The sequence below is a fragment of the Diachasma alloeum genome, unplaced genomic scaffold, assembly GCF_001412515.2.
Source record: "Diachasma alloeum isolate Michigan unplaced genomic scaffold, Dall2.0 Dall_scaffold_00198, whole genome shotgun sequence".
Classification (NCBI taxonomy): Eukaryota; Metazoa; Arthropoda; class Insecta; order Hymenoptera; family Braconidae; genus Diachasma; species Diachasma alloeum.
In genome coordinates, this window is record NW_021680363.1 from 2,157,249 (window position 1) to 2,182,518 (window position 25,270).

The following is a 25,270-nucleotide window of genomic DNA, read 5'->3' on the forward strand; positions in this document are numbered from 1 at the left end:
CTCTTCTGGACCCCCCCCCCCCCAAAATAATAATTAAGATTCCAATGATATCTTAGCAATAAGATCGCTTTCGGGTCTTAAATCAAGACTTGTTTCAGTACTTAAAAATCGCGACATTTGGTTCTTAGAATAAGAGCCGAATTTTTGTAGTGTAATGCAATGATTTCTCTTTTCGCTGTCGCAAACTTTTTGTTAATTTACCCGGAGTAATTTGATGTCCCTTGTCGTTCCCGAATTATATAAGAAAGTTTCATGACGTAGGAAGCAGATTACTATCGTCATAGTAGTTCAGAAAACAACATAGATTTCAGTAAGTCAATCACATCGCCAACTTCGAGGCGGAGTGCATCGAAAATTGGTACATATCGCGTAATTAAATATTTCGTGATTATGTTTCCACTCGAACTTTTCGGTGGCCAAAGTGCTGTCGAGGGGAAGTGCACATTCAGTATAACTTTGTGATCTAATCATTTGAGTCATCTCTCCCATTTTTTTTCGAAAAGCAAAGTTCGTATGGGGGACGTTCCGCGCCGGATCAACTAGTGTTTTACGAACGTTGAGGGTGTCAATCTTTTTCGATAAAAAATATCGAAAATGTGGATTTTTGTAAAGATGTATAATTTCTCAATATCGTTCATTCAAATAAGCCCATTCTCTTCCATGCGGACAGTCTCAATCTACAGAGGTTATTTGCGAATACCAAAGGACTTTATCCAATATTGAGAATGCGCAAACGATACGATGGGATGACAGACAAACACGAAAGAGAGATTGGACTTTGGTTTCTAAAGAGTTCCAAATTAGTAGAATATTCGTCGAATAATATTACAAATACATTACAGCATCTTGTTACACTTCCCAGTGGCTGTACTTGTACTTGTCGCTTCAACGGAGGATAAGTTTAACTTCAAAGAGAAACTCAAGTTATTGCAGTATACTATCATGAAACATAATCTAAATATCATGTAATTCACTTACATTTTGTGCCACACGAGGAAAAGCGTGTTAAAAACCCAATTATCACATGACAACAAAATAAAAAACTGTTGAACTATTGATTTGATAAGATTTTTTAATAAGAATTCAGTAGTGAAGCGGTAAACCGAGTTAAGTCGATTTTGACTATTAGCCAGTTTTTGCTGAATATCTGGGAATCAAAGAGAGATAGCAAAATTTTTCTCATGACTTTTTTTATAACGCTCTATTGGCTCTACAAAAAAGGTCATGACAAAAATCTTTCTATCTCTTTTAGATGCCGAGATATTCGTCAAAAACTAGCCAATAGTAAAAATCGACTTAACCCGGTTTACCGCTTCGCTACTGAATTCAGAATGTCATGATCCTTTGAGATACGATCTTAAGGATGAAGCGTACATACTTCCTCCTCACGAGAATGCCATCAGACACAATCGCCACTGATAGACTTGACATTTTCAGGGTATCAGCAATGAAGAAACATCTCCCACGCAAGAAGCATTGTGAGCCGTCTCGAGTGACAATCATGATATTCAGGTGGTACTCCATACAGCCATGATCAACGCAACCGTCTCGTCTCTGAACTACGTGGCCGATGCTATTCTCGATGTGACAATAAGCGGTACAAACTGGAGTGAATTCAATGTAACATCAGATCAAAATGACACATATCCTTGCGATCAATTTTTACCCTCGGGTAGTGTCCTAGCAGCGTCGTGGTTTCAAACAATACTCTACATTCTTTATGGACTAATATTTGTCGTTGCATTACTCGGCAATGCACTGGTGTGCTACGTTGTGTGGAGCAGTCCACGAATGAAAACAGTTACAAACTACTTTATTGTTAATCTTGCCTTTGGGGATATACTCATGGCTGTATTCTGCGTACCAACCAGCTTTGTCAGCACCCTTATACTGCAGTACTGGCCGTTTGGCCCGGAAATGTGTCCCGGTGTCAATTACTCGCAGGTAAGGGATTTAGGAAAGTTTTTTTAAACTTGTAATGAGTTTTTTTTTCATAAACTCCAGTCACGCTTCATTCACTGGATTATCCAATTATGTCGCGCTCGCTTCTGGTAATTATTTTTGAATTCAATTAAGAAGTTGGCGCGCGAAATATGCGATGACAGGGGTTCAGAGTTTCATGAATTTCAGGGGTAAATGTTTACCGAAAATTACTTGATACTTGTGTTAAAAAATCTCGTTAATTGAATAATATTTTTTGTCTCCAGCTGTTGGCAATCATTTGTATCGGAAGGGCTTCAAAGCACTTACACTAGTTGCTTGCCCTAGTAATCACCAGGAGTCGAGCTATTTTTACTCGATATAATTAACTGGTGGCTTCTATTTCCCCGCTCATCACTCTCCATTCGAACTAATAATGGGTTTTTGGAACTTTACAGGCAGTTTCGGTTCTCGTGAGTGCCTACACCCTCGTGACAATTAGCATTGATCGTTATGTCGCGATCATGTGGCCGTTGAAGCCACGTATGAGCAGGAGACAGGCGAAATTATTGATCATGGCTGTTTGGCTATTGGCCTTAACTGTTTCGTCACCAATTGCCGTTGTATCGCAGCTGTTACAGCCCAATGACAAATATAAGATGTGCGATCAGTTTATATGTCAGGAGTACTGGCCGTCGGCGCATCAAAGGTCCGTATGATGGTTGTGATGATAATCCTATTTATGAAAGGTCATACACATAAATGAACATCGTTAGAGTCGAAATATCTCGAAATTCGTAAGACTGATTCCTCATTGGTTAATCGCATAGGCATGAACTTGGTTAGTTCTCACCCGGGAAATTTAAATACGAATTCGTCACAGTGCGCGCAGCGCACTCCACGGTCTCGTATATTCTGGACGGCTGTCACTGGTACTATAGCCGTTTTTCGTAAACTAGTGCTTTTTTTCTGTCAGATTCGATGATTCTTTTTTCAATTAATCGTTCATTATCATTCTCATTGTAAAAGGCAATACGACCGATGAGAAATCGCTATTTTCTTCACATGAAGAAAACTTAATCGTCTCGAAGATCACGAGACTAAGCACATGTTTCCTCATTTCAACAGATATTACTACTCAATAGCACTATTGGTCCTCCAATACCTGGTGCCGTTGGTCGTCCTAATGTTCACCTACAGTAGTATCGCAATCAGAGTGTGGGGGAAACGACCACCGGGCGAGGCTGAGAACACGAGGGACCAGCGAATGGCCAGATCCAAGCGAAAGGTCAGTTATCAATCGTGCTTTTTTCCGCCTTCCCACTGAGAAAAATTTCAATGGTAATTTTAACTACAGGGGAATTGTCAAAGAAATTATATTTACAGTAACAATAAACTTTGTAGATTAAACTAGGATTCATCGTTCGATTTATTATGCCAAATAGTGTCGTCAACATTATGATGTAATTTTCACTTTGATGTAATAGTTGAATCTACAGTGTTTATTGTTACCTTAATTATCATATCTTTGACAATTCCCTTGCAGTTGAAATTACTCTTGAAATTCCTCTCAGTGCACCATCGAAATTCCCTCCAATCATTATCTTCCGCTTTTACTGTTGATTAAACATTGTGTGGGATTGAAAACAAAAGCATCTCAATGGTGCATATCAATGAAACTGATAACAGAAGCATTGTTGTTGATACATCATTGTATGCATTGCTCTTGTATTGAAATGATAGTTCGAGATTTCCTCGTATTTATTGAAGCTTCACAATACGATAGCTCTCGACCGTGCTCTTCCCTAGTTATGGCGAGAGCAAATTCAAGAATTCAAGAGGGATTAATCGGCATTATTTCCGTCCTTTATCAACAGTATTTAATGGAAATACGATTATCCCTTTGACTGCAATCTGACTCCGTGAGCGACACTATGATTCGAAATTTGAATAACTCATCGGGTGATCCCCAAATAGATTAATTGTTTGCTTGAAAATTAATTGAATAATGAGAGGGAGTCGGATGGTAATTGATTCATAAATTCAATAATAACTGAAACTTTTGAGCTTGTTCATTTGAAATGCCAGTTATTGCGCATTTGTTAAAGCAGGCGCGCGAGGGGTCTTTTAATTTGAATATTCATGTCAGGTCGTCTGGCTGATGATGATATGTAAAAATGTGACCCAGCCTGGGATGAAAGGTTACAAAAATAATATACTCCACGAAGTTCGACTGGCAGCAAAACATTCTGTGTTAATTATTATTGACATTGAAGTTAAAAATTACAGAACTAATAATGAAAACTCATCTTTCACTTCCCCCACCAAAAAATACATTTAAAAAATATATAATATGGGCCAATTCCATGTACTTTTCAAATTTATAATGAATATATAAAAAAAATATAAATGTTTTATAAATTGGGCCAATTTCAGATATTTTTTCCGTGTGGGTTCGTTCATTTCATTTTCATTTCATTTTCACTCGTCGATATTCTCCTGCGCCAATGATGTCGTAAAATAATTCAAACAGAACCCCGAAGGTCCCCAGAATGCACCGATTCTATGGATCGAAATTCCAAGGGGAAACGGACCAAATAAAGCGTACAACACATTAGGAATCTCGTTATCTTCCAATGAATTATTCCCTTAGGGGAACAACAGTGCTGTATTTTTCCGTAGCTGAAATGTAATGTTATTGACAAATAGCCTTAATAAAGAGTAGATGTTGTCCTGCTGTGGGCGTTGAATGGTGTCGAGACGCGTCGCGTAATTCACGTCAGAATGAATTGTTATTTTCTTGTCATTATCGACTCTGGCAAGACCAGAGAAAAATCAATCCTCTAATATATGGAAAACGATTTAGTCGTTATGATGCGATGGGTAGGAGGAGACTGATGGGATTCGGAGCCCGGAGCGCTCCCTTCGCAGCTAATCCGAAGGGTTCGTTTGCGGATGTGACAAGGCAGTAGCTTCCACTTCTGAAGTACAAAAGAAGAAAGGCCATTTGGAAGATCAAAGGACTTCGAGTTTCTGAACGACTCCAAATATAGGGAAGAAATACTGCTGAAGGATGATTGGGACTTACGTATCGACGGGTGCTGCATATCCCATTGGAATCAGCCTCGTATTTTTCTTGGACGATTCAGCCTCTGACGAACATTTGACGGATAGAAAAGCATTCTCATTGATCAAGGATTCAGCGTAGTATAGATAAGAGCGATGATGGCTGCAGAAATCTATGAGAGGCGTAAAGGAGAGCTTTAGGAAGCATTCGGAATATTGTTCTCCTCTCAAAGGGAGATTTCAGCTCTAGATTCCACAATTTTTCCGAGTAACAGTGGAATATATAACCGGGGAAAAGAGAATTGTCATTACACTGAGAGAAAAATCTTAAGTTCGATTTACAATAATCAAATAGTTGAGGCATTTTGGTGAACGATGCGATTTTTTTTTGTACGTNAAAAGTAACCACGACAAATCTATCGGGAGAACTATAAAATAGTTGCAATGACTACATTCCATTGTAGTAATTACTTCTCCGGCCATAGTTACCGTAACCCATGAAAAATTGTTGAGGACTTTTTGACTATAATTCGATGGTGATGGAATATAGCCAGAAGAATTATATTTTTCTCTCAGTGTAAAGTGGAGCTAATTATAATTCACGGAGCGAGGAAAGGGGAAAAACGGGGGAGAAAACATTTCTTTTCCTGAACGGAATGGAAATGATATGTCTGTCAACAGAAGCGAAAAAACATGAAGAATACTGATGCTTGAACCTTCTTCGCTGTATACTCTAGAATTGGACGGACAGCCAGGCTGCACTCGGGTTCCTCTGTTGGGCCAAAAGTCTACGCTTCCGGTCGGCCTTGCGAGCCCGTAAAATCCCGCGTCCGTGTGGATAATATCCACAAATTGAGCGTCAGTAGAGCTTATTCTTTCATTGAAGAAATTGAAGAGTGGCCCCGCTGGATCCAAACCTTGAGAGGAAAATAGTTAAGCGAATAAAAAAGCAAATACCTAATTGAAATGAAATTGAAATGAAGTTGAAATGAAATTAAAATTGAAATGAAATATCATTAAAGTACAAATTGCAAGTTGCATTCGTCATCAGCACATTATCTCATCATTAAATAATCTCTCTCATTCATTACTAAATTTTCTCGTGAATGGGTTGTCGTCAGTACGTCCCCTCTAAAACAGAACGTACATGAAAGTAGTCGTTAGAAGCATGTTTGAGCGTAAATCCGCAACATAAAGGTTCAAGGAAACTCATTGAAAACTTGATACACGTATTGCACCCGCTGCCTTTTCAAACTCACAAACTTGGAAGTTGTTCCTGTTTCTGTGTGCAAATACTGAAATAACTCGGATGGAAAATTGAGACCCTGTGATAGCGTTCAATCGCCCCCTGGAACATACTCACTCATAATGCTTCAAAACTTTGAAAATTATCGAGTACATGTTCCTCGGAAGTTTCAACGTCTAGCGATATTGCGTGGGAAGTCTAAAAGCCTGGCAATTGTGCTAATTCAATGCTGCACGAACGTCGCGGAGTACGTGTTCGGTGTCAGGGGAGTGGGGGGTCTGGCCGAGTGTGAGTGCGTCATTGTGGGATTATGCGTCGAGTTTTCTGCAATTTTTTTGCAGTTTTCAATAATCTTTGAATTTACCGTAAGGGTACCCGTGTAGAAAAATTTCTGTTTCTAGAAGGTCTTCTAGAAATCTTGGGAAGAATCCTCGAAAGATTATGTAGAAGATCTGCTTGGTGACCCAAAAGGATTCTTCAGAAGACAAAATCTTCCAAAGACAATTTTAATTTTCGATCCTTACTCCTTTGATCCTTACTTTTTTGACGCTCAAATTACTAAGCCCCGAATTTTGGACTTTGAAAATTTTGACCCTAAAATTTTGTCTTCTGAAGAATCTTTTTGGGTCACCAAGCAGATCTTCTACATAATCTTTCGAAGATTCTTCCCAAGATTTCTAGAAGACCTTCTAAAGACAGAAATTTTTCTACACGGGTAGAGCTACTTTAAAGTTATAAGTGAACTTTTCGAACCTTTCGAACTTCAACATATCGATTGAATGTCATGTAAGGACAATATCCAATGAAACTTGATTGATTTAGCGAAAGGCATTGTTTACCATACCCGTTATGCGTGGAAGGGAGAATCCGATTTTCCTACCGACAGTGCCAGCAACGTGAGCACCCATTGAGTGTCCCACCACGTGAATGCGCGAGGGTGAAATACCATCCTCCAGCATCCCATTGATCCCCTGCGCAATGTAAGCTCCAACCTCTTCAACTTGCGAGATGACTTGCATGTAGTTTCCACCAGCTAGTTCGCTCCAGTCAACTGCTACGATATTGTGATCACCTCGTTTCAAATATGCTGGGGGGAGGAAAATCGAGATTGTGATCGTAATTCGTGGGTCGAGCATGAGTGAGGTGACTGACATTGATTGCAGATACTGGTGTAATTTTTTTATGCGAAACAATTTCACGACAGGAGCCTAGACGACCTTTTACAGCCATCCTTCGGGGCTTAATTTTCTTATTTGTCTCCAGCTCTTAGCGCAAGCTTGGCGAAAGTGGTTGCTGACCGATGATGATCCGTTTATTTTTTAATTGAGGGGCTTGACAAATTTGGTCTATTAAATTGTTCTGTTTCGCTCCGTACGAAGTAAACGGATAATCAATTAAAAATGGACTCCTTGTGAAATCACAGTGTTAGAAAATTTTTGAAATTTCAGTCCCAGCATTGACTCAATTCCAAATGGAAATGTTCACTAAATTTCTCATTCATCTTGAAAATTCAAGAAAATTGGGTTTTTGTGTTGAACAATCATTAATTCGTGAAAATTGAATATCACATACAATTCAATTTGTTGAAAAGACCTAAAGTATCACTTTGTTCAAACAAATTCACCAAACTTGAAGCATTGATGAATTTCTTATTGAAATACATTGATGTTTTTTTATTACCCTCGACAATCGTTGCAACGCTGTTGCTGTTGATGCTCTGCGTGAATCCGTGGATGAATACTGCGGTATTTTTATTGATGTCCATATACGGTACAAGGGCTGACGCGTTCGGGACGTGGGCATCCTTATAAGATCCGTTCCTTTCGCTGTCAATGCAGAAATGAAACGAATATATCCATTTTATCATTGAGTTTCCCACTCTGTCCAAACCGTCAATACTTCTCATTACCTGAGCCATAGCCGCAGGAAAATACTCTCTAACTTTGGCGAGGCAGTAGTGCCCGCTGAAAACATTTGAAACTGGAGAAACTTTTCAACGGAATATTCATTGAGATTTTTTAGAAATTATGGGAAGTTAGTCTCTCCTGAAATATTCTCAGAGGCATAATATTCATGCAAATGTAGCTCGTATGTCATACTATGTTGACATATAGTGTGGACTCTCCCTCATAGCCCGAATTTGCGTAACTCTGCGCATATAGGGAGATCAATCACATGTGCATTTAGCCACCGGTATAATTCTTAGTTTCACGCATTACGCGTCACCCCTGACAAAAATGCTTTTGACACTAGGTCACACCATTCTTCAACGTCCAGACAAAACTACATGAACAACGATTCGAGAAAATGAATTTTAGTATTAGAAATAGCGAAAACAATACGACGAATCTAACTACGCACGTATGAAAATCCATTATTTCCATTATTTTTTTTCACCCGGAGCCAAAGTGCCATATTTAGGGTGTTTTCGGGGGGAAAGTCGACTTTCGCCAAAATCGAATTTTTCCGCCGAGTGAAAGTCGATTCTGTATTTTCTGGCCCGCCTAATGCCACTGCGCCCCTCACTTGCCCCAGAAATGCAGAAATAAAAAAATTTTTTTTTTCACCTGGAGCCAAAGTACCATATTTAGGGTTTTTTCGGGGGGAAAGTCGACTTTCGCCAAAATCGATTTTTTCCGCCGGGTGAACGTCGATTCTGTATTTTCTAGCCCGCCTAATACCATTGCGTCCCTCACTTGCCCCAGAAATGCAGAAATAAAAAAATTTTTTTTTTCACCCGGAGCCAAAGTGCCATATTTAGGCTGTTTTCGGGGGGAAAGTCGCCTTTCGCCAAAATCGAATTTTTCCGCCGGGTGAACGTCGATTCTGTATTTTCTAGCCCGCCTAATACCATTGCGTCCCTCACTTGCCCCAGAAATGCAGAAATAAAAAAATTTTTTTTTTCACCCGGAGCCAAAGTGCCATATTTAGGCTGTTTTCGGGGGGAAAGTCGACTTTCGCCAAAATCGATTTTTTCCGCCGGGTGAACGTCGATTCTGTATTTTCTAGCCCGCCTAATGCCATTGAGGCCCTCACTTGCCCCGGAAATGCAGAAATAAAAAAATTTTTTTTTTGCACCCAGAGCCAAAGTGCCATATTTAGGCTTTTTTCGGGGGGAAAGTCGACTTTCGCCAAAATCGAATTTTTCCGCCGAGTGAACGTCGATTCTGTATTTTCTGGCCCGCCTAATGCCACTGAGGCCCTCACTTGCCCCGGAAATGCAGAAATAAAAAAATTTTTTTTTTGCACCCAGAGCCAAAGTGCCATATTTAGGCTTTTTTCGGGGGGAAAGTCGACTTTCGCCAAAATCGAATTTTTCCGCCGGGTGAACGCTGATTCTGTATTTTCTGGCCCGCCTAATGCCACTGAGGCCCTCACTTGCCCCGGAAATGCAGAAATAAAAAAATTTTTTTTTTGCACCCAGAGCCAAAGTGCCATATTTAGGCTTTTTTCGGGGGGAAAGTCGACTTTCGCCAAAATCGAATTTTTCCGCCGGGTGAACGCTGATTCTGTATTTTCTGGCCCGCCTAATGCCACTGAGGCCCTCACTTGCCCCGGAAATGCAGAAATAAAAAAATTTTTTTTTTGCACCCAGAGCCAAAGTGCCATATTTAGGCTTTTTTCGGGGGGAAAGTCGACTTTCGCCAAAATCGAATTTTTCCGCCGGGTGAACGCTGATTCTGTATTTTCTGGCCCGCCTAATGCCACTGAGGCCCTCACTTGCCCCGGAAATGCAGAAATAAAAAAATTTTTTTTTTGCACCCAGAGCCAAAGTGCCATATTTAGGCTTTTTTCGGGGGGAAAGTCGACTTTCGCCAAAATCGAATTTTTCCGCCGGGTGAACGCTGATTCTGTATTTTCTGGCCCGCCTAATGCCACTGAGGCCCTCACTTGCCCCGGAAATGCAGAAATAAAAAAATTTTTTTTTTGCACCCAGAGCCAAAGTGCCATATTTAGGCTTTTTTCGGGGGGAAAGTCGACTTTCGCCAAAATCGAATTTTTCCGCCGGGTGAACGCTGATTCTGTATTTTCTGGCCCGCCTAATGCCACTGAGGCCCTCACTTGCCCCGGAAATGCAGAAATAAAAAAATTTTTTTTTTGCACCCAGAGCCAAAGTGCCATATTTAGGCTTTTTTCGGGGGGAAAGTCGACTTTCGCCAAAATCGAATTTTTCCGCCGGGTAAACGTTGATTCTATATTTTCTGGCCCGCCTAATACCCCTGAGACCCTCACTTGCCGCAGAAAGGCAAAAATAAAAATAAAAATTTTTCCACCCCGAGCCATACTGTCGTATTTAGGCTTTTTTCGGGGGGAAAGTCGACTTTCGCCAAAATCGAATTTTTCCGCCGGGTGAACGCCGATTCTGTATTTTCTGGCCCGCCTAATACCACTGCGCCCTTCACTTGCCGCAGAAAGGCAAAAATAAAAATAAAAATTTTTCCACCCCGAGCCATACTGTCGTATTTAGGCTTTTTTCGGGGGGAAAGTCGACTTTCGCCAAAATCGAATTTTTCCGCCGGGTGAACGCCGATTCTGTATTTTCTAGCCCGCCTAATGCCACTGCGTCCCTCACCTGCCCCAGAAATGCAGAAATAACAAATTTTTTTTTTTCACCCGGAGCCAAAGTGCCATATTTAGGGTTTTTTCGGGGGGAAAGTCGACTTTCGCCAAAATCGAATTTTTCCGCCGGGTGAACGCCGATTCTGTATTTTCTAGCCCGCCTAATGCCACTGCGTCCCTCACCTGCCCCAGAAATGCAGAAATAACAAATTTTTTTTTTTCACCCGGAGCCAAAGTGCCATATTTAGGCTTTTTTCGGGGGGAAAGTCGACTTTCGCCAAAATCGAATTTTTCCGCCGGGTGAACGCCGATTCTGTATTTTCTAGCCCGCCTAATGCCACTGCGTCCCTCACCTGCCCCAGAAATGCAGAAATAACAAATTTTTTTTTTTCACCCGGAGCCAAAGTGCCATATTTAGGCTTTTTTCGGGGGGAAAGTCGACTTTCGCCAAAATCGAATTTTTCCGCCGGGTGAACGCCGATTCTGTATTTTCTAGCCCGCCTAATGCCACTGCGTCCCTCACCTGCCCCAGAAATGCAGAAATAACAAATTTTTTTTTTTCACCCGGAGCCAAAGTGCCATATTTAGGCTTTTTTCGGGGGGAAAGTCGACTTTCGCCAAAATCGAATTTTTCCGCCGGGTGAACGCCGATTCTGTATTTTCTAGCCCGCCTAATGCCACTGCGTCCCTCACCTGCCCCAGAAATGCAGAAATAACAAATTTTTTTTTTTCACCCGGAGCCAAAGTGCCATATTTAGGCTTTTTTCGGGGGGAAAGTCGACTTTCGCCAAAATCGAATTTTTCCGCCGGGTGAACGCCGATTCTGTATTTTCTAGCCCGCCTAATGCCACTGCGTCCCTCACCTGCCCCAGAAATGCAGAAATAACAAATTTTTTTTTTTCACCCGGAGCCAAAGTGCCATATTTAGGCTTTTTTCGGGGGGAAAGTCGACTTTCGCCAAAATCGAATTTTTCCGCCGGGTGAACGCCGATTCTGTATTTTCTAGCCCGCCTAATGCCACTGCGTCCCTCACCTGCCCCAGAAATGCAGAAATAACAAATTTTTTTTTTTCACCCGGAGCCAAAGTGCCATATTTAGGCTTTTTTCGGGGGGAAAGTCGACTTTCGCCAAAATCGAATTTTTCCGCCGGGTGAACGCCGATTCTGTATTTTCTAGCCCGCCTAATGCCACTGCGTCCCTCACCTGCCCCAGAAATGCAGAAATAACAAATTTTTTTTTTTCACCCGGAGCCAAAGTGCCATATTTAGGCTTTTTTCGGGGGGAAAGTCGACTTTCGCCAAAATCGAATTTTTCCGCCGGGTGAACGCCGATTCTGTATTTTCTAGCCCGCCTAATGCCACTGCGTCCCTCACCTGCCCCAGAAATGCAGAAATAACAAATTTTTTTTTTTCACCCGGAGCCAAAGTGCCATATTTAGGCTTTTTTCGGGGGGAAAGTCGACTTTCGCCAAAATCGAATTTTTCCGCCGGGTGAACGCCGATTCTGTATTTTCTAGCCCGCCTAATGCCACTGCGTCCCTCACCTGCCCCAGAAATGCAGAAATAACAAATTTTTTTTTTTCACCCGGAGCCAAAGTGCCATATTTAGGCTTTTTTCGGGGGGAAAGTCGACTTTCGCCAAAATCGAATTTTTCCGCCGGGTGAACGCCGATTCTGTATTTTCTAGCCCGCCTAATGCCACTGCGTCCCTCACCTGCCCCAGAAATGCAGAAATAACAAATTTTTTTTTTTCACCCGGAGCCAAAGTGCCATATTTAGGCTTTTTTCGGGGGGAAAGTCGACTTTCGCCAAAATCGAATTTTTCCGCCGGGTGAACGCCGATTCTGTATTTTCTAGCCCGCCTAATGCCACTGCGTCCCTCACCTGCCCCAGAAATGCAGAAATAACAAATTTTTTTTTTTCACCCGGAGCCAAAGTGCCATATTTAGGCTTTTTTCGGGGGGAAAGTCGACTTTCGCCGAAATCGAATTTTTTCGCCGGGTGAACGTTGATTCCACCTATTTAAGCGACGGGCTATTCAGAACTCTCAAAAGTATGTGGAAAAACTGAAAACTGAAAAAGTTTTTTTTTTAAGATTTTCAAAGGGTCAGATTTTCCGTTTTTCCCGGGGGAAAGTCGTCTTTCGCCAACATCGAATTTTTTTGCCGGTTGAACGTTGATTCCAACTATTTTAGTGAATGACTATTCAGAACTCTCAAAAGTATGTGGAAAAACTGAAAACTGAAAAAGTTTTTTTTTTAAGATTTTCAAAGGGTCAGATTTTCCGTTTTTCCCGGGGGAAAGTCGTCTTTCGCCAACATCGAATTTTTTTGCCGGTTGAACGTTGATTCCAACTATTTTAGTGAATGACTATTCAGAACTCTCAAAAGTATGTGGAAAAACTGAAAACTGAAAAAGTTTTTTTTTTTTCAAATTTTCAAAGGACCAGTCTCTCTCATTTTTGACTGGACCACACTGGATCCACAAACTCATTGAAAACTAAAAATATCTGCATGCATTAACGGAATTCGATGAGCACCATTCAAATTGATTCCGAGCCAATCCAGCCTACGGGATTAAAAAATATTCCGCATCCCACATCTGATGAATACTCATTCCCACAGGAGAACACAACCGCCGGAGTTGAAAACAATAAAACGAAAACAAAAATTAATTGAATAATCCAAAATCAATTCCACGTACCGTTGAGTCCGCACAGTGCGACCAGAATCAAACTGGGAGTCATCATCTTGCCACAACGAGTCACGAGTATTCTCTACACGCGCGTTTATAAATTCGCATTGCCTTATCGAGGTTGTAAAATTTATTCAGATCGCCGGGCCGAAAAAATTTATGGCACAGCTCAACCCGTATCCACTCAATTATCGGACATATCTCTCGGTTCTGACAAGGGAGGAGGAAAATGGTAAATGCGTTGAATAAAGTCGTATCACTGCAGAAAATAGGTTTTCGGAATGCGTCGGAATTTGAAGTGTGAAATAGCAAAGCAACGTCTGAATGATTAAAAGTGTGCTTTATTTATTTATATATTTATTCGTTTATGTTATCTTTATAGTGTACAAGGAAACAACAGCATAAGCCAACACTTTGAATTTTTTTGAAATAAATAAAATATTTGAAATAGTAAATCTCGCGAGAGTGACATTGAATTGGATTCAAGGAAAAAACGGTTTCAAGTAGAATTGTGAATATTCAGACACAAAATGACATAAATTTTCAATTTTTCCATGAATTTTCCTGATTTTCATAAAATAATTGAACTGAAAAATCAAGTTTTTTATTCATTTTCAGATCATTTGAACAGAAAATCATTGGAATATTTAATTTTTCGATGATAACATTTCCCGAAATTTCAGTAGAAGTTGAACACGATAAAAAATTCCGGAATTCGGCACGGAAAATTGAGACGAAAATTTTTAACAGTGGATAAATGATTTAGGTATCTTAGAAATTATAAAATAGCTTCAATTTAAGAAGAAGTAGTAAAAATAGATATAAACAAGACGGAAAAGTTCACAAAAGGAATTGGTACCACAACCTATCACTTCAGATTTGAGAGAAAAATTACCTCTGCCGCAAAACTATATCCTGAAAAACAAAAATAATTATTTTTGTAGAAAACCCTGTGCCAAGAAAAAATTTTCTTTGATTTTTCCTGGAAATAAGGAAGACTGTTTTCTAGAACAATACAACTTCCGTAAAAAACTTGAAAAAATACAGAAACCAATAAAAATAAGCCAAGTCAGTGCTCAGTAAAAATAGGTAAAGATAGAACCAACGTCCTTGGCACGGAGTTTTTGCACCGCTGCCTCAATATCCATCCAATCTTTTATTGTAGAGTTTTTTATGGGAGTTGCACTTTTCTAGAAAACAGTCTTCCTCATTCCCAGGAAAAACCGAATAAAAATTTACCTTTGCACTGTGTTTTTTACAAAAATAATTATTTCTATTGTTTAGGAAGATTTCATCAATTTTTGCAAAGTGAGGAAATAATTAATTTTGTGTTTGTCTAATTTAATTTATTGAAATGAAATTTGCTGGGCTTTTTTCACGAAAAACAAACTATTTCTGTCTTATTATTTTTCACATTCCTGCATTTAATAAATTTTAGTCACATAGATTCCGATAATCCATATATGCATTGACTCCAATTTCCAAATTTCCTCGAAATTAATTCTTTAAACGCTTAAATTAATTTGTAAATTGCTGATGAAAGTCGAGCCAAATTTATTAAAATTTCTCTCGTAAACAAACAAAATGTCGTCTTCCAAGATTGAATTGTCCGTTGCATTTGATAACTTGAATGTGCAAGAGGGGTTGTAATCACCGAGCATTAACTTTATTTATGGCTTGTCGAGACAGTTATCCACGGGAATAATTATGTGTATCTAAGCAAACGAGTTTTCCCACCGCTTGACAATTATTATCTTGCCCTTTTTACAGCTCTTCCGATCATTATTCACTGCAACTCAATATTTCCGTCGCTCTTGTTTGGCTGGAAAATAGGCGTGATCCAACTGCTAGGAAAGTTCACTTATACTTGCATCGATCCCTTCTGTTGGCCGTTCATGGTTTCTCTTCTGCCCCATTCGCAGACCATTTCAAACAGAAACTTGTGGAGTGTGATATATTGGCGGCCATATTTTTTGCACATGTATGGTGGTTTCGGACATATTTCTTGTTCTATTTCCGGGCGAGTGTGTCCATCCGAGGCATGAGCTTACCTTTTTCGGAGGACGAAATATAATCCGTCATTTGATGATTTTAGAAAAGTAGTGGTCAGGAACAGGGTCATGTAACCCAATTGTCCCCGTAAAAAAAATACACGGAGAGAAATATTCAATAAAAATTACGTACCTTTTCCCTAATTTCGGAGCGAAATGTGGTTCTAGGAAATTTTACGGAACTGTCACGGAATTTTGCCAGAGCGTTCCGTAATTTTCATCTGAATCTCCTGTGAAAAATTACGATACCGTCATTTAAATTTTCTGAGTCAATTTCGTAATCGGTGAGTGAATTGTGAGTTTCGTAATTTTTACTGAATATTTCTCTCCGTATATTTAAAAAATACATAATATGGCCCAATTCTATATATTTTTCCAAAACTAAGGGAGATGGCGAATTTTTACGAAAATTTTGGGGGGTAAGGGGGGGTGGAATTCGGAATTCATAGCCAAAAGAAATGGAGTCGGTGAGTTTTTTAAAAATATCTCCGAAACTAAGGAGATAGCGAATTTAAAAAAAAAATTGGGGGGGGGGCGGTAAGGGGGGAGGGGTTGCATTCGGAATTCAAAGCCAAAAGAAATGGAGTCGGTGAGTTTTTTAAAAATATCTTCAAAACTAAGGGAGATAGCGAATTTTTAAGAAAATTTGGGGGAGTAAGGGGGGGTGGCATTCGGAATTCAAAGCCAAAAAAAGGAGTCGGTGAATTTTTCAAAAATATCTCCGAAACTAAGGGAGATAGCGAATTTTTAAGAAAATTTTGGGGGGTAATGGGAGGGTGCATTCGGAACTCAGAACCAAAAGAAATGGAGTCGGTGAGTTTTTCAAAAATATCTCAAAATAAGCCTCAACTATATTTTTTTGTTACCCGACCTTGCGAATTTCCTCCCAGTGCAGGCCCTCCGTTTTTGACTCTAATATTCCGACCCTCATTTTTTAACCTCTACTTTTTGACCTTTACATTCTCACACTTAGTGTCTGACCCTTAAATTACACTTGAGAGCGCTTGGTACAACCTGGGCTGACGCGATAATTACCCTCGAATTGAAGATTGGAAATTTCCGGTTTTTCCGAATGCAACGCTTTCATTTGAAAACAAAACACTGTTTTATGATCTATCTAAATACAGTATTTAGCGTCCGGGAAGAACAAAAGAGCTCTGCAAACAACAGATTCCCATAACGCGAGTCAGAGTAAAGTATAGCTCACGTGTCACCCCGTTTCGTGCTCGGAAGACATTAAAAAAATCCTGTACTCGTTTCCTCCCCTTCCCCCTCCCATATAATGCATTATTTCCCACGATCTTTCACTTTATTTTTCCATCCCCCTCCCTTCCTTTTTCCAACGCGATCGATCAGGCTGGAGAATGAAATGGGCCGAGAGACTTCTGGTGAAGACGTACCGAGGGAAAACTCATGATTCCGCTGAGGAGAACAGGAGGGGCTAATTGTCGCGTGATGCGCGATACGTCGCTTGATAGAAATTTACGGATAATAGGATTCACCCCAGGTGTTAGTCCTCAAATGGTTTCTTCTGCTTCGGACTTGTCCCTCGTTATTTCCCATTAGGTAAGACAATACACAATATTCTGGGAACAATTTGGGGAAACTGTTCATGTCCCCCCGGGCAAAGTAATTCTTTTCAGGTATTTGATGGAGATAGATTAAACCGGCTTTAAGGATATTCAAGTATTTTTCACAGTTTAGTACAGGAACACACTATATAAATTCAAACATTTTCAATCATCAAAATTTTTAATTTAATTGCGTGAGGAGAATTTGGAGAAATCAGAATTTTCAGCGGCATTCAAATTACATTTTCCACTGAACTATTTTTGAATTAATTTAAAGATTCGTTGTTTATAAATGAATTGAAATTGTTTAAACTTTCGGAAATCTTTTGTAGGCATGAAATAGGTCATATTCTGAATATGAATAAATTTGTTACGCTTCCGAACAAATTTTATTATTTTTACGGTAGAAAATTGAATGTTTATAAATTATTTTTTTAATCATTTCATCAATCTTCCTCCAAAAGTCGACATTCTAATTTTTTTTTCAGATTTTTTTTCCTAAAGAGTCAATATCGAGATTAAAATTCAGACCTGCAAAGTTTAAATGATAAAATCATTATAAAATGTCCGGGAGCTTGGGATCAAATCGGACTCAAATGAGAGCTCAAATGTTCGATTACAAAAATAGAAAAGCGTTTCACTGGAAAAAAAATAGCCAAAGTACTTGGATATCCTTAAACGGCCACCCAAGAAGGAAAAGGGCTGAATTATTTATTTATCGACGAAATTCAAGTATCGGAAAGTTTATTTAAAAACGAAAAACGTATTGAAAAGTTCAAGTCAGCGTCTGGTGTGGAACGGCACATATGAATCATGTTTTACCTAAGAAATATTCACACTTTTCCATTAGAAGTTTGTACTATACTCTCGGGGGAAAATATTTCCCAGCGGAATTATCCAGTGCGACGTATTTAAAGATTGAAGATACAGTACGAAAATTGCGACGTGATGTTAGGCGCTGAGGTAGAACAAAATTTGCATCAGCAGGATGGGCCGCAATCATCGCGACTCCAGATCCGATAATAAAAAGAGGAGTACCGATTGGGAGGGAACGAGTGTGCGGGGAAATCGATGGGTAGTGGAAAAAGTGGATAGCGATATGAAATTGAGATGAGAAGTCACGTAGTCAATATCACAGGGACGAAATTCGAGATTCACCTGGATGAAGATGTGCATATTTGAGGAGGGATGAGATATCATGTACATGAGAAAGCCCTTTGCAGTACTGCGTACATATTGTGTAACGGGCGGATCCTCTAGCATGCAGAACTTCCTCCGCGGTATTCCGATAAATAGGGGATTCCCCTGATACATTGACGAGATACTCTGAGCTGAACAATGTACATAAGATGATGATACTCATAGACGGTGTGGAAATCCAAAACTTGGAAATTTGTCATCTTTGTCTTGAACTTGTTCTGCTCCTGAGGGAAAGCTTTGGAAACTTCATTACCTGCGACCGTCTAATTTGGGTGGTAATGACTTGAAATATCATAGACCATCGAGGGATGATGTCTCAAGAAATGTCTGTGCGTGTGTCAATAACTCCGGAGGAAGATCTCATTTACCTCCACTTCGTCCCTCAACTTCTGAATTTCGCCCGTAACGAGAAAATTGCTGGACTGCTGTAAAATTTCCTGACAATCCTGGATTAGGCACGAATACAGATAACGGTTGAATATGCCGGTCCAACCGCTTGCCTATTTATAAATTCCAGAAGTCATACCAAAATATCCCATATTTCACTTGAAGCAACAAATACGGAAGTAAAGGTTTATTTTTAATTGTGGCTGCATCTCCAGGGTTATTAGATTGACTACTTATGACCCCTGAATTTGAAATATTGAAATGGAAAATATAGGAACAATAAACATAGGTGATGGTGCAGTAAAATGCTTCTTCATAAACTTTCCATATGCATTTTTACTGAATTAATCAGTTTCCAGATTGAACGCTTTTTTTCATTTTGCATTTCAGATTATTTTTTGCTTCTGAATGAATGCTTTCACTAATTTTACTAATGCGGTCTAATGAGAACCCCGCGAAGCCCTTTGACTGTCACAGTACATTAAAAGTCATCATTAAAATTTGCAAATTGCACAGAATTCAAAGTGAATCATTAGTTGAGGGGCTCTAATTATGGAAAGGGGGAAATATCCAAGCGTTCCACCTGTTCAATGCCAATAAAAATGTATTTTCTGCAATCTATGTGGTATCATCTAAAAATACCTGCAAGGATTTTCAAATAATAACTATGAAAAAGATTTTACTTCACAAATTAATAAAAAACTATTTTCCTCTCGTCACGTCAATGGATTTTATTCACGAATTTTTTCGAAATTTTTCGCTAAGTATAAATTCGTTTCACAAACTCATGTCCCACGCACACGGACGCCCATGAAAATGTATTGAACATTGGACCGAAGTGAGAATGTGAAGCACAATGAAAACGATATGCACGCAAGTTTCCGGAAAATCCCGGCAATGAAATTAAAACGAAAAAATCCGCTGGAATGAACCTACAGAGGAAACCTTTTTCCCTGAAAAATGTAGCATTGCGTAACGTCACATTGCGAAACAACTTGGCAAGCCCATGTTCACGTCCAGCCGGTCGGGATAAAAACCGCTGGATCCTCCGTATTTTCTCTCTTCCGGCACGTCCTATCAATTATCAAATCGTCCAATTTTATCCTTTGTCGCTTGTTCAAGTTTCAGTCAATTATCCTTCGCACGGACGTGCAGAAGTGATTCAAAGTTTTTTTGTGGAGACGTTCAATTGGGGTTCAATTACTTTAATTTTAGTGTCTGAAATCCTTTCTGTGCGGACCCCTTTCTATCCCTCAAATCTCGAGTTGATGCAATTTACGAAGAGGGTAAATCTTCAGGAGAATGACATTCGATTCGGTGCAAAGGGGAAAATTTTGTGAGTGAAATTGTTCAAGTCCGTTGTACCCTCAGCTGAGCTTTCCAGAAATATCTCCAAATCTAAGGGAGATAGCGAAAGTTTCGTAATGACCTTTTTTATAGCGCGAATTAAGGGCTATAAAAAAGGTTTCAACAAAAAAATTTCTATCTCCCTTAGATTTCGAGATATTCACTGAAAACTGGCCAATAGTCAAAACCGACTTGAATCGTTTTACCGCTTTGATGTCATTTTTGTCGGATTTGTAAACTCAATGTTTTCTATTTCAGATGATAAAAATGATGATGACAGTTGTCATCGCCTTCACCGTTTGCTGGTTACCCTTCAATGTCCTCACGGTGAGTGTTTCCATCTTCTTTCCTTCAATCATTAATTTCTCCACTCTATTTTTTTATTGATGAATCCACAACGAGAATCATAAGAACATTGTGCTCAGCCTATAGGAAGAGGCGATGATCTGTGAAAGGTGCGGGATTTACCCGACATCTCGGGATCTCTCCTCTCAGACCGGTAAAATAAATTGAAACAACATATAGAACTCTATCTCCGTATAGTCGGGATTAGGGTAGACGTGTACTCTCAGTGGCTTCAGTTTTTTCGCTTTTTTTATCTCATTCATTTTAACGTCTCCTTCTGTACTCTCAACAGAGCATATTCGGGCGATTGGACCCACGTCTTTCGGTGAATTATTTTTTTCGCGCAGCGTTCGGGGGATTTTTTCTTCATCCCAAAGGCAAAGAAAATAAGAAGGAATAGCAGTAGATGATATTTTCCTTTTGTGTTAAAGAATAATGAAGACAGAATGTATTATCCCAGGAGATCGAGTTGTCCGGAAGGGTAGAGCGGAGCCCTTTCACCTATCAACAATCTTAGTTCCTTGATTATTGTTGAATGAACAATGATTTTCGAGAAATAACTAGTTGAGAAGGAAATTCCCTAGCGATCAAAGGAAAAAAATGCTGGTGCACTTGGAATTCTTCTTTAAGAGTTCTAGTGGAGTCTGTAATCGCAGCTCATTAACGGCGTCGATAATTCTTCAAGTTGCTAACAATAAAAGGAACGACGCGAGAATTAACAAACCCCAATGGAATAAAAATGCGAAAAAAAATGAATTATTGATGATGGAGAGATAAAATTTTAAATGAACACTTCTGATGGAAAAATTGCAATTTAAATACTTTAGTTTTAAAGTATTTAAAACTCAATACTTCAAAACTATTGAAAATTTGAAAAAAATGAAATCCAAAATAAAAACATTAAAAACCCCCAACGAAAATGCTTTTTATTTCCATTTTGTCAATCAAAAAAATTTGAAACAAAACCCCAATTGACGGAAAATTAATAATACTTCCATGAAAAAATCGTCTCTTTAATTCAACAAATCTCTAAATTGAAAGCGTGTAATTTCCGGGGAGTAATGAGAGAATAATGCAATTCCAAAATATACAGAAATGTAATTTTCTTGGGGTCCGCACCACTGCACTATCGCAACATCGTACGTAATGAGGCTGCACGATAATAGGGCTAAATTCACAAATTCCGGTACCGCAATTAGATTCTGATTGTTACCAATTTCCATAGAATCAGGTGGACGATGAATGAGGTAGAGATGATAGGGGTTGAATACTCACCACCCATTGCATTGGTAACGTATTAAGTGGACCAGGGAAATTGTCCCCCGAAGTTGCAAATTACATTTCAAATTTAGAGAATTCCTTAATTTATTTCAGTAGCGAAGTGGTAAAACGGTTTAAGTCGACTTATCTCCTAGTTGAGTTTTTGAGGAATATTTCCAAATTGAAGGGAGATAGGGAAATTTTCGTAATTACATTTGTTGTAGCTCTCAATCAGCTCTACAAAAAAGGTGATAACAAGAATTTCACTATCTCCCTTAGATTCCGAGATATTAATTGAAAACTGGTCAATAGCCAAAATGAACTTATACCGTTTTACCACTTCGTTACTGATTTGAATTTCCAATGTTACATAAATATTCAGTGTGTCAAATTACATTGAATTTTCTGTAAAATCAGAAATTCCATTATTTTTTTCCTCCTAAATTGCGTTCAGTGTCACAGTCTTGAAAATTCAAGAATATATTGACCAGAATTTTCTGGTTTTCTATTCATTTTCAGGGACAAATGGAACGGAAATTTACAGTGCTGTTTGATTTTTCCACGAAATTCTGAATTTTCAGTGACAAGATTTCCTGAAATTTCGGTGAAACTTGAACGCAATAAAAATTTCCGGATTTTGCCACGGAAAATTCAGACGAAAATTTTTTACAGCGTGAGGATAATTTATGCCGAAATTGTCAAATTCCCCCTACATTCTATCGAAAATTATCCCAGTGAACGTCAATGATTGCTCAATACTGCGTACAATTTTTCTGTAATGGAGAATGATGTTTTACCGAATGCGTTTTACACAAACGGCTCCTTTTACTGAATTACATTTTGCTCCGCGATTACCTTCCGCAGAGTGAAATTTACCACGATTTTCTGGGTAATTTTCATCCAGCTTTTCCCTTCGTGGCGACACTTAATTGCACTGCAATGAATGGTAATGAGTATAATGAGTCCCTTTGTATCCTCAGGCGAATCGAAATAAAAATATACTACTGATAATGAGCGTACCACTCCGGGCAATTTGAATAATCGAATTTTTGAATTGAAAGGGATAATTCTTCCGCTTCAGGTCAACTCAAGTGGAATAAAAATATAATTCGAGTGATTCATTTTCCACCGTCATCACCAGCATATTTTCAAAGGGTGAGAGTGAGGAAATGGGGCCTTCACTAATGGAATGTCCTGTGAATTTGTGAATCCATAATGCAGGAGTGCAGTCTCGTTTTGCCTCAATAGTTTGCAATACACTTGCCAAATGGATTTACATTATGAAAATATCTATTTTAACATTCAATCCAACTGTGAAAAGGAATTCGTTTTTTTCAGATTCAAGAACATATAGATTTTTTTTACAATCTCGAGAACCTATCAAGATTAAAATATGATCAGACTAATTATTCTTGTTGATAAGGAAAGGCGTAGACACCAATGAACCGTTTTCGTTTCGTAATTACGTTTTGATAAACGTAATTTACGTTTATGTTTTTCTGTGCGATGACTGGATGACGAAGTAGTGTATTGGATCAACAATTTCAGTTGATCCTGGACAACAACGAGAGCATACACAGTTGGAAAGGGCTACCATTCGCATGGACGGCCCTTCACTGGCTCTCCATGTCCCACTCATGCTACAATCCCGTCATATATTGCTGGATGAATGGCAGATTTCGCACAGGGTTTATAACGGCACTGGGGCGTGTACCCGGCCTCAGGAGATTGTTACCAGATCGTCGACTAGCCGCTAACAACACAAGCACGGCCGGAATGGCCCACACAGGTAATATCAATTATGCCACAGTTAATGAGTGGACACTCGATGCATCAATTGCGCCCGGCGCATGATAGAGGGGGTGAGATTAATTATACAGAGTCGCACCCATGAAAATTTAGATTGTAATCATGACCTTTGGTCAGTTTAGGAAGTTTCATATTTTCTAACAGAATCGGCGGAAAAGTAAATTGAGCTTTTTTGGAGAATTCTAGTAGAACTCCAACGGAAATTCAATAGAATTCGCGACAGAGTGACGACACGAACGATCGCATAACATTCATGGAGGAGAATTAATTGGGAAATTACAGAAAAATTTGGATTCATTCTGGGCGCTAGATGAAATAGTTTAACAGGTGTTTTTTCTGAAACTTGATATATATTTAGAAATTTTGTTCCACCGATGAATAAATTACGTTGAAGGGGTGTGCCTGTCACGCATGAACACATTTAATAGAAAAACCTAGAGCTTTCTCTGAGAAATTCGATTGAATTTCTATTGAATTCTCTAAGAATTCTCTTGAAGTTCTATTAGATTTCTTTTTTAATTCTATTTGCCCCCCCCCTTCCCCATTTCTTTTTGAAATGCGATAGCACACGAAACGTTGAAAAAACTAAAAAACGGAGAGGATTTTTATTGAGCTCGAATTTTTTGTTATGTTTGCTTATTCATGAGCGGAAATTGGCTAGAAGGAGTTGCTCTATATCGATAAACAGAGACGGTTGAATAAATTATGGGAATCTCATAACATCCTCATTTCCTGGGATGAATTAGTATCCAAATCAACATTGAACTTTCCAATATTAACTGTTCAAGCATTTGCCTCCAGGTATTGACGGTGCCAATGGCAACTTTGGCCTTCGTAGAATGAACACATGCACAACGTACGTGAGTGTTCGAAGAACAACAGACGTGTGCCACGGAATGCCAGTGAGGAGCGCCAGTTTCCGTCACTGTGAACCCCTGAGAACCTCTCACAATCAGCATCGGAACTTCATGAGACTCCAGTGCCAACCGGAGGAGCAGTTGTAAATGGATTTTTCAGGGTTGCTCAAGCCATTGAGTCTTTATACATCACATGAGTCAATTTTCGGAGGATATTTCCTCGTAAATTCAACATTTCGTTGTCCATTCGGTTGGAAAAGCATTTTCACTGCTCCCAAGCCCAGTAGATTGACTAGAAATTAGTTTTTCAAACCATCGTAGCGTTTTATATATCTTCATTTTCATTGTAACTGTAAATTGGATAGAGTACAAATCGGAGAAAAAATGAGGGGAAACAGTAGTTTATTTCACAATTGAACAATTTTATTCTCTGAATCCATCAACAACGACGAATATATTTTATCCATTGAACATACATTAAAAATTTTTTTATTTACAAAATGTAAAATACCACATGGATTCTTTAAGCACAAAAAAAGTCTGATAATTTATTTGAGAAACAAGGAACAATTTGAATGAGTAACATATTTAATGTTGATCCCACAGTTTTACAATTAAGACTGGGCAATCTCAATGATTGCGACTTTAATATTTATAAATGTTTAATAAAGTGTTACACGTTGATCGAGGTTGAAGAGTTGGAAGAGCGGATGGAACATGCAGAAATTACCTGTATATAATACTGCAACGAGCCCAAAGAGAAGAACAAAAATTATAAGTCAACAAACATTCGTAATCTCGTGTGTTAATGTCTGAGGAAATGGTATTTATTGGAATTAAGTGTAAAATTCATTGTGAGAGCTGTTAATGTACATAAAAAACCACCGAAAATATCCACTCTGGAAGTGGAGTAATAAAGTAATTTTTTTCCAAACAACTGGAAATGAAAAAAATCACC

General features: G+C 39.1%; 2 protein-coding genes across 3 annotated transcripts; one reads left to right on the plus strand and one right to left on the minus strand.

The window, feature by feature from the left end:
- Positions 1–1,530: 1,530 nt before the first annotated feature.
- Positions 1,531–25,234, plus strand: LOC107035448 (RYamide receptor). Its single transcript, XM_015252839.2, has 6 exons — positions 1,531–1,944; positions 2,379–2,629; positions 3,049–3,208; positions 20,300–20,368; positions 23,195–23,435; positions 24,257–25,234. The coding sequence occupies exons 1-6, from the start codon at positions 1,531–1,533 to the stop codon at positions 24,457–24,459; spliced, it is 1,338 nt and encodes a 445-aa protein (XP_015108325.1). The 3' UTR covers positions 24,460–25,234.
- Positions 4,340–13,776, minus strand: LOC107035450 (pancreatic triacylglycerol lipase). 2 transcript variants are annotated; one of them, XM_015252848.1, is made up of 7 exons: positions 13,495–13,776; positions 8,142–8,196; positions 7,913–8,058; positions 7,113–7,319; positions 5,703–5,903; positions 5,009–5,159; positions 4,340–4,901 (listed from the first exon to the last, which is right to left on the minus strand). In XM_015252848.1, exons 1-7 carry the CDS (start codon positions 13,538–13,540, stop codon positions 4,790–4,792), a joined length of 918 nt encoding a protein of 305 aa, XP_015108334.1. In that variant the 5' UTR covers positions 13,541–13,776; the 3' UTR covers positions 4,340–4,789. The 2 variants fall into 2 exon arrangements, with proteins under 2 accessions (XP_015108334.1, XP_015108333.1); XM_015252847.1 differs by having other exon boundaries at positions 7,077–7,319.
- Positions 25,235–25,270: the final 36 nt, after the last annotated feature.

Coding starts and splice junctions, on each gene's coding strand:
- LOC107035448 (XM_015252839.2), top strand. CDS start 1,531: ATGATCAACGCAACCGTCTCGTCTCTGAACTACGTGGCCGATGCTATT. Junction 3,209..20,299: donor TGGCCAGATCCAAGCGAAAG/GTCAGTTATCAA, acceptor TTTCTATTTCAG/ATGATAAAAATGATGATGAC. Junction 20,369..23,194: donor TACCCTTCAATGTCCTCACG/GTGAGTGTTTCC, acceptor CAACAATTTCAG/TTGATCCTGGACAACAACGA.
- LOC107035450 (XM_015252847.1), bottom strand. CDS start 13,540: ATGATGACTCCCAGTTTGATTCTGGTCGCACTGTGCGGACTCAACG. Junction 8,059..8,141: donor TTCCTGCGGCTATGGCTCAG/GTAATGAGAAGT, acceptor CTGCATTGACAG/CGAAAGGAACGGATCTTATA. Junction 4,902..5,008: donor TATGCAGCACCCGTCGATAC/GTAAGTCCCAAT, acceptor TTTGTACTTCAG/AAGTGGAAGCTACTGCCTTG.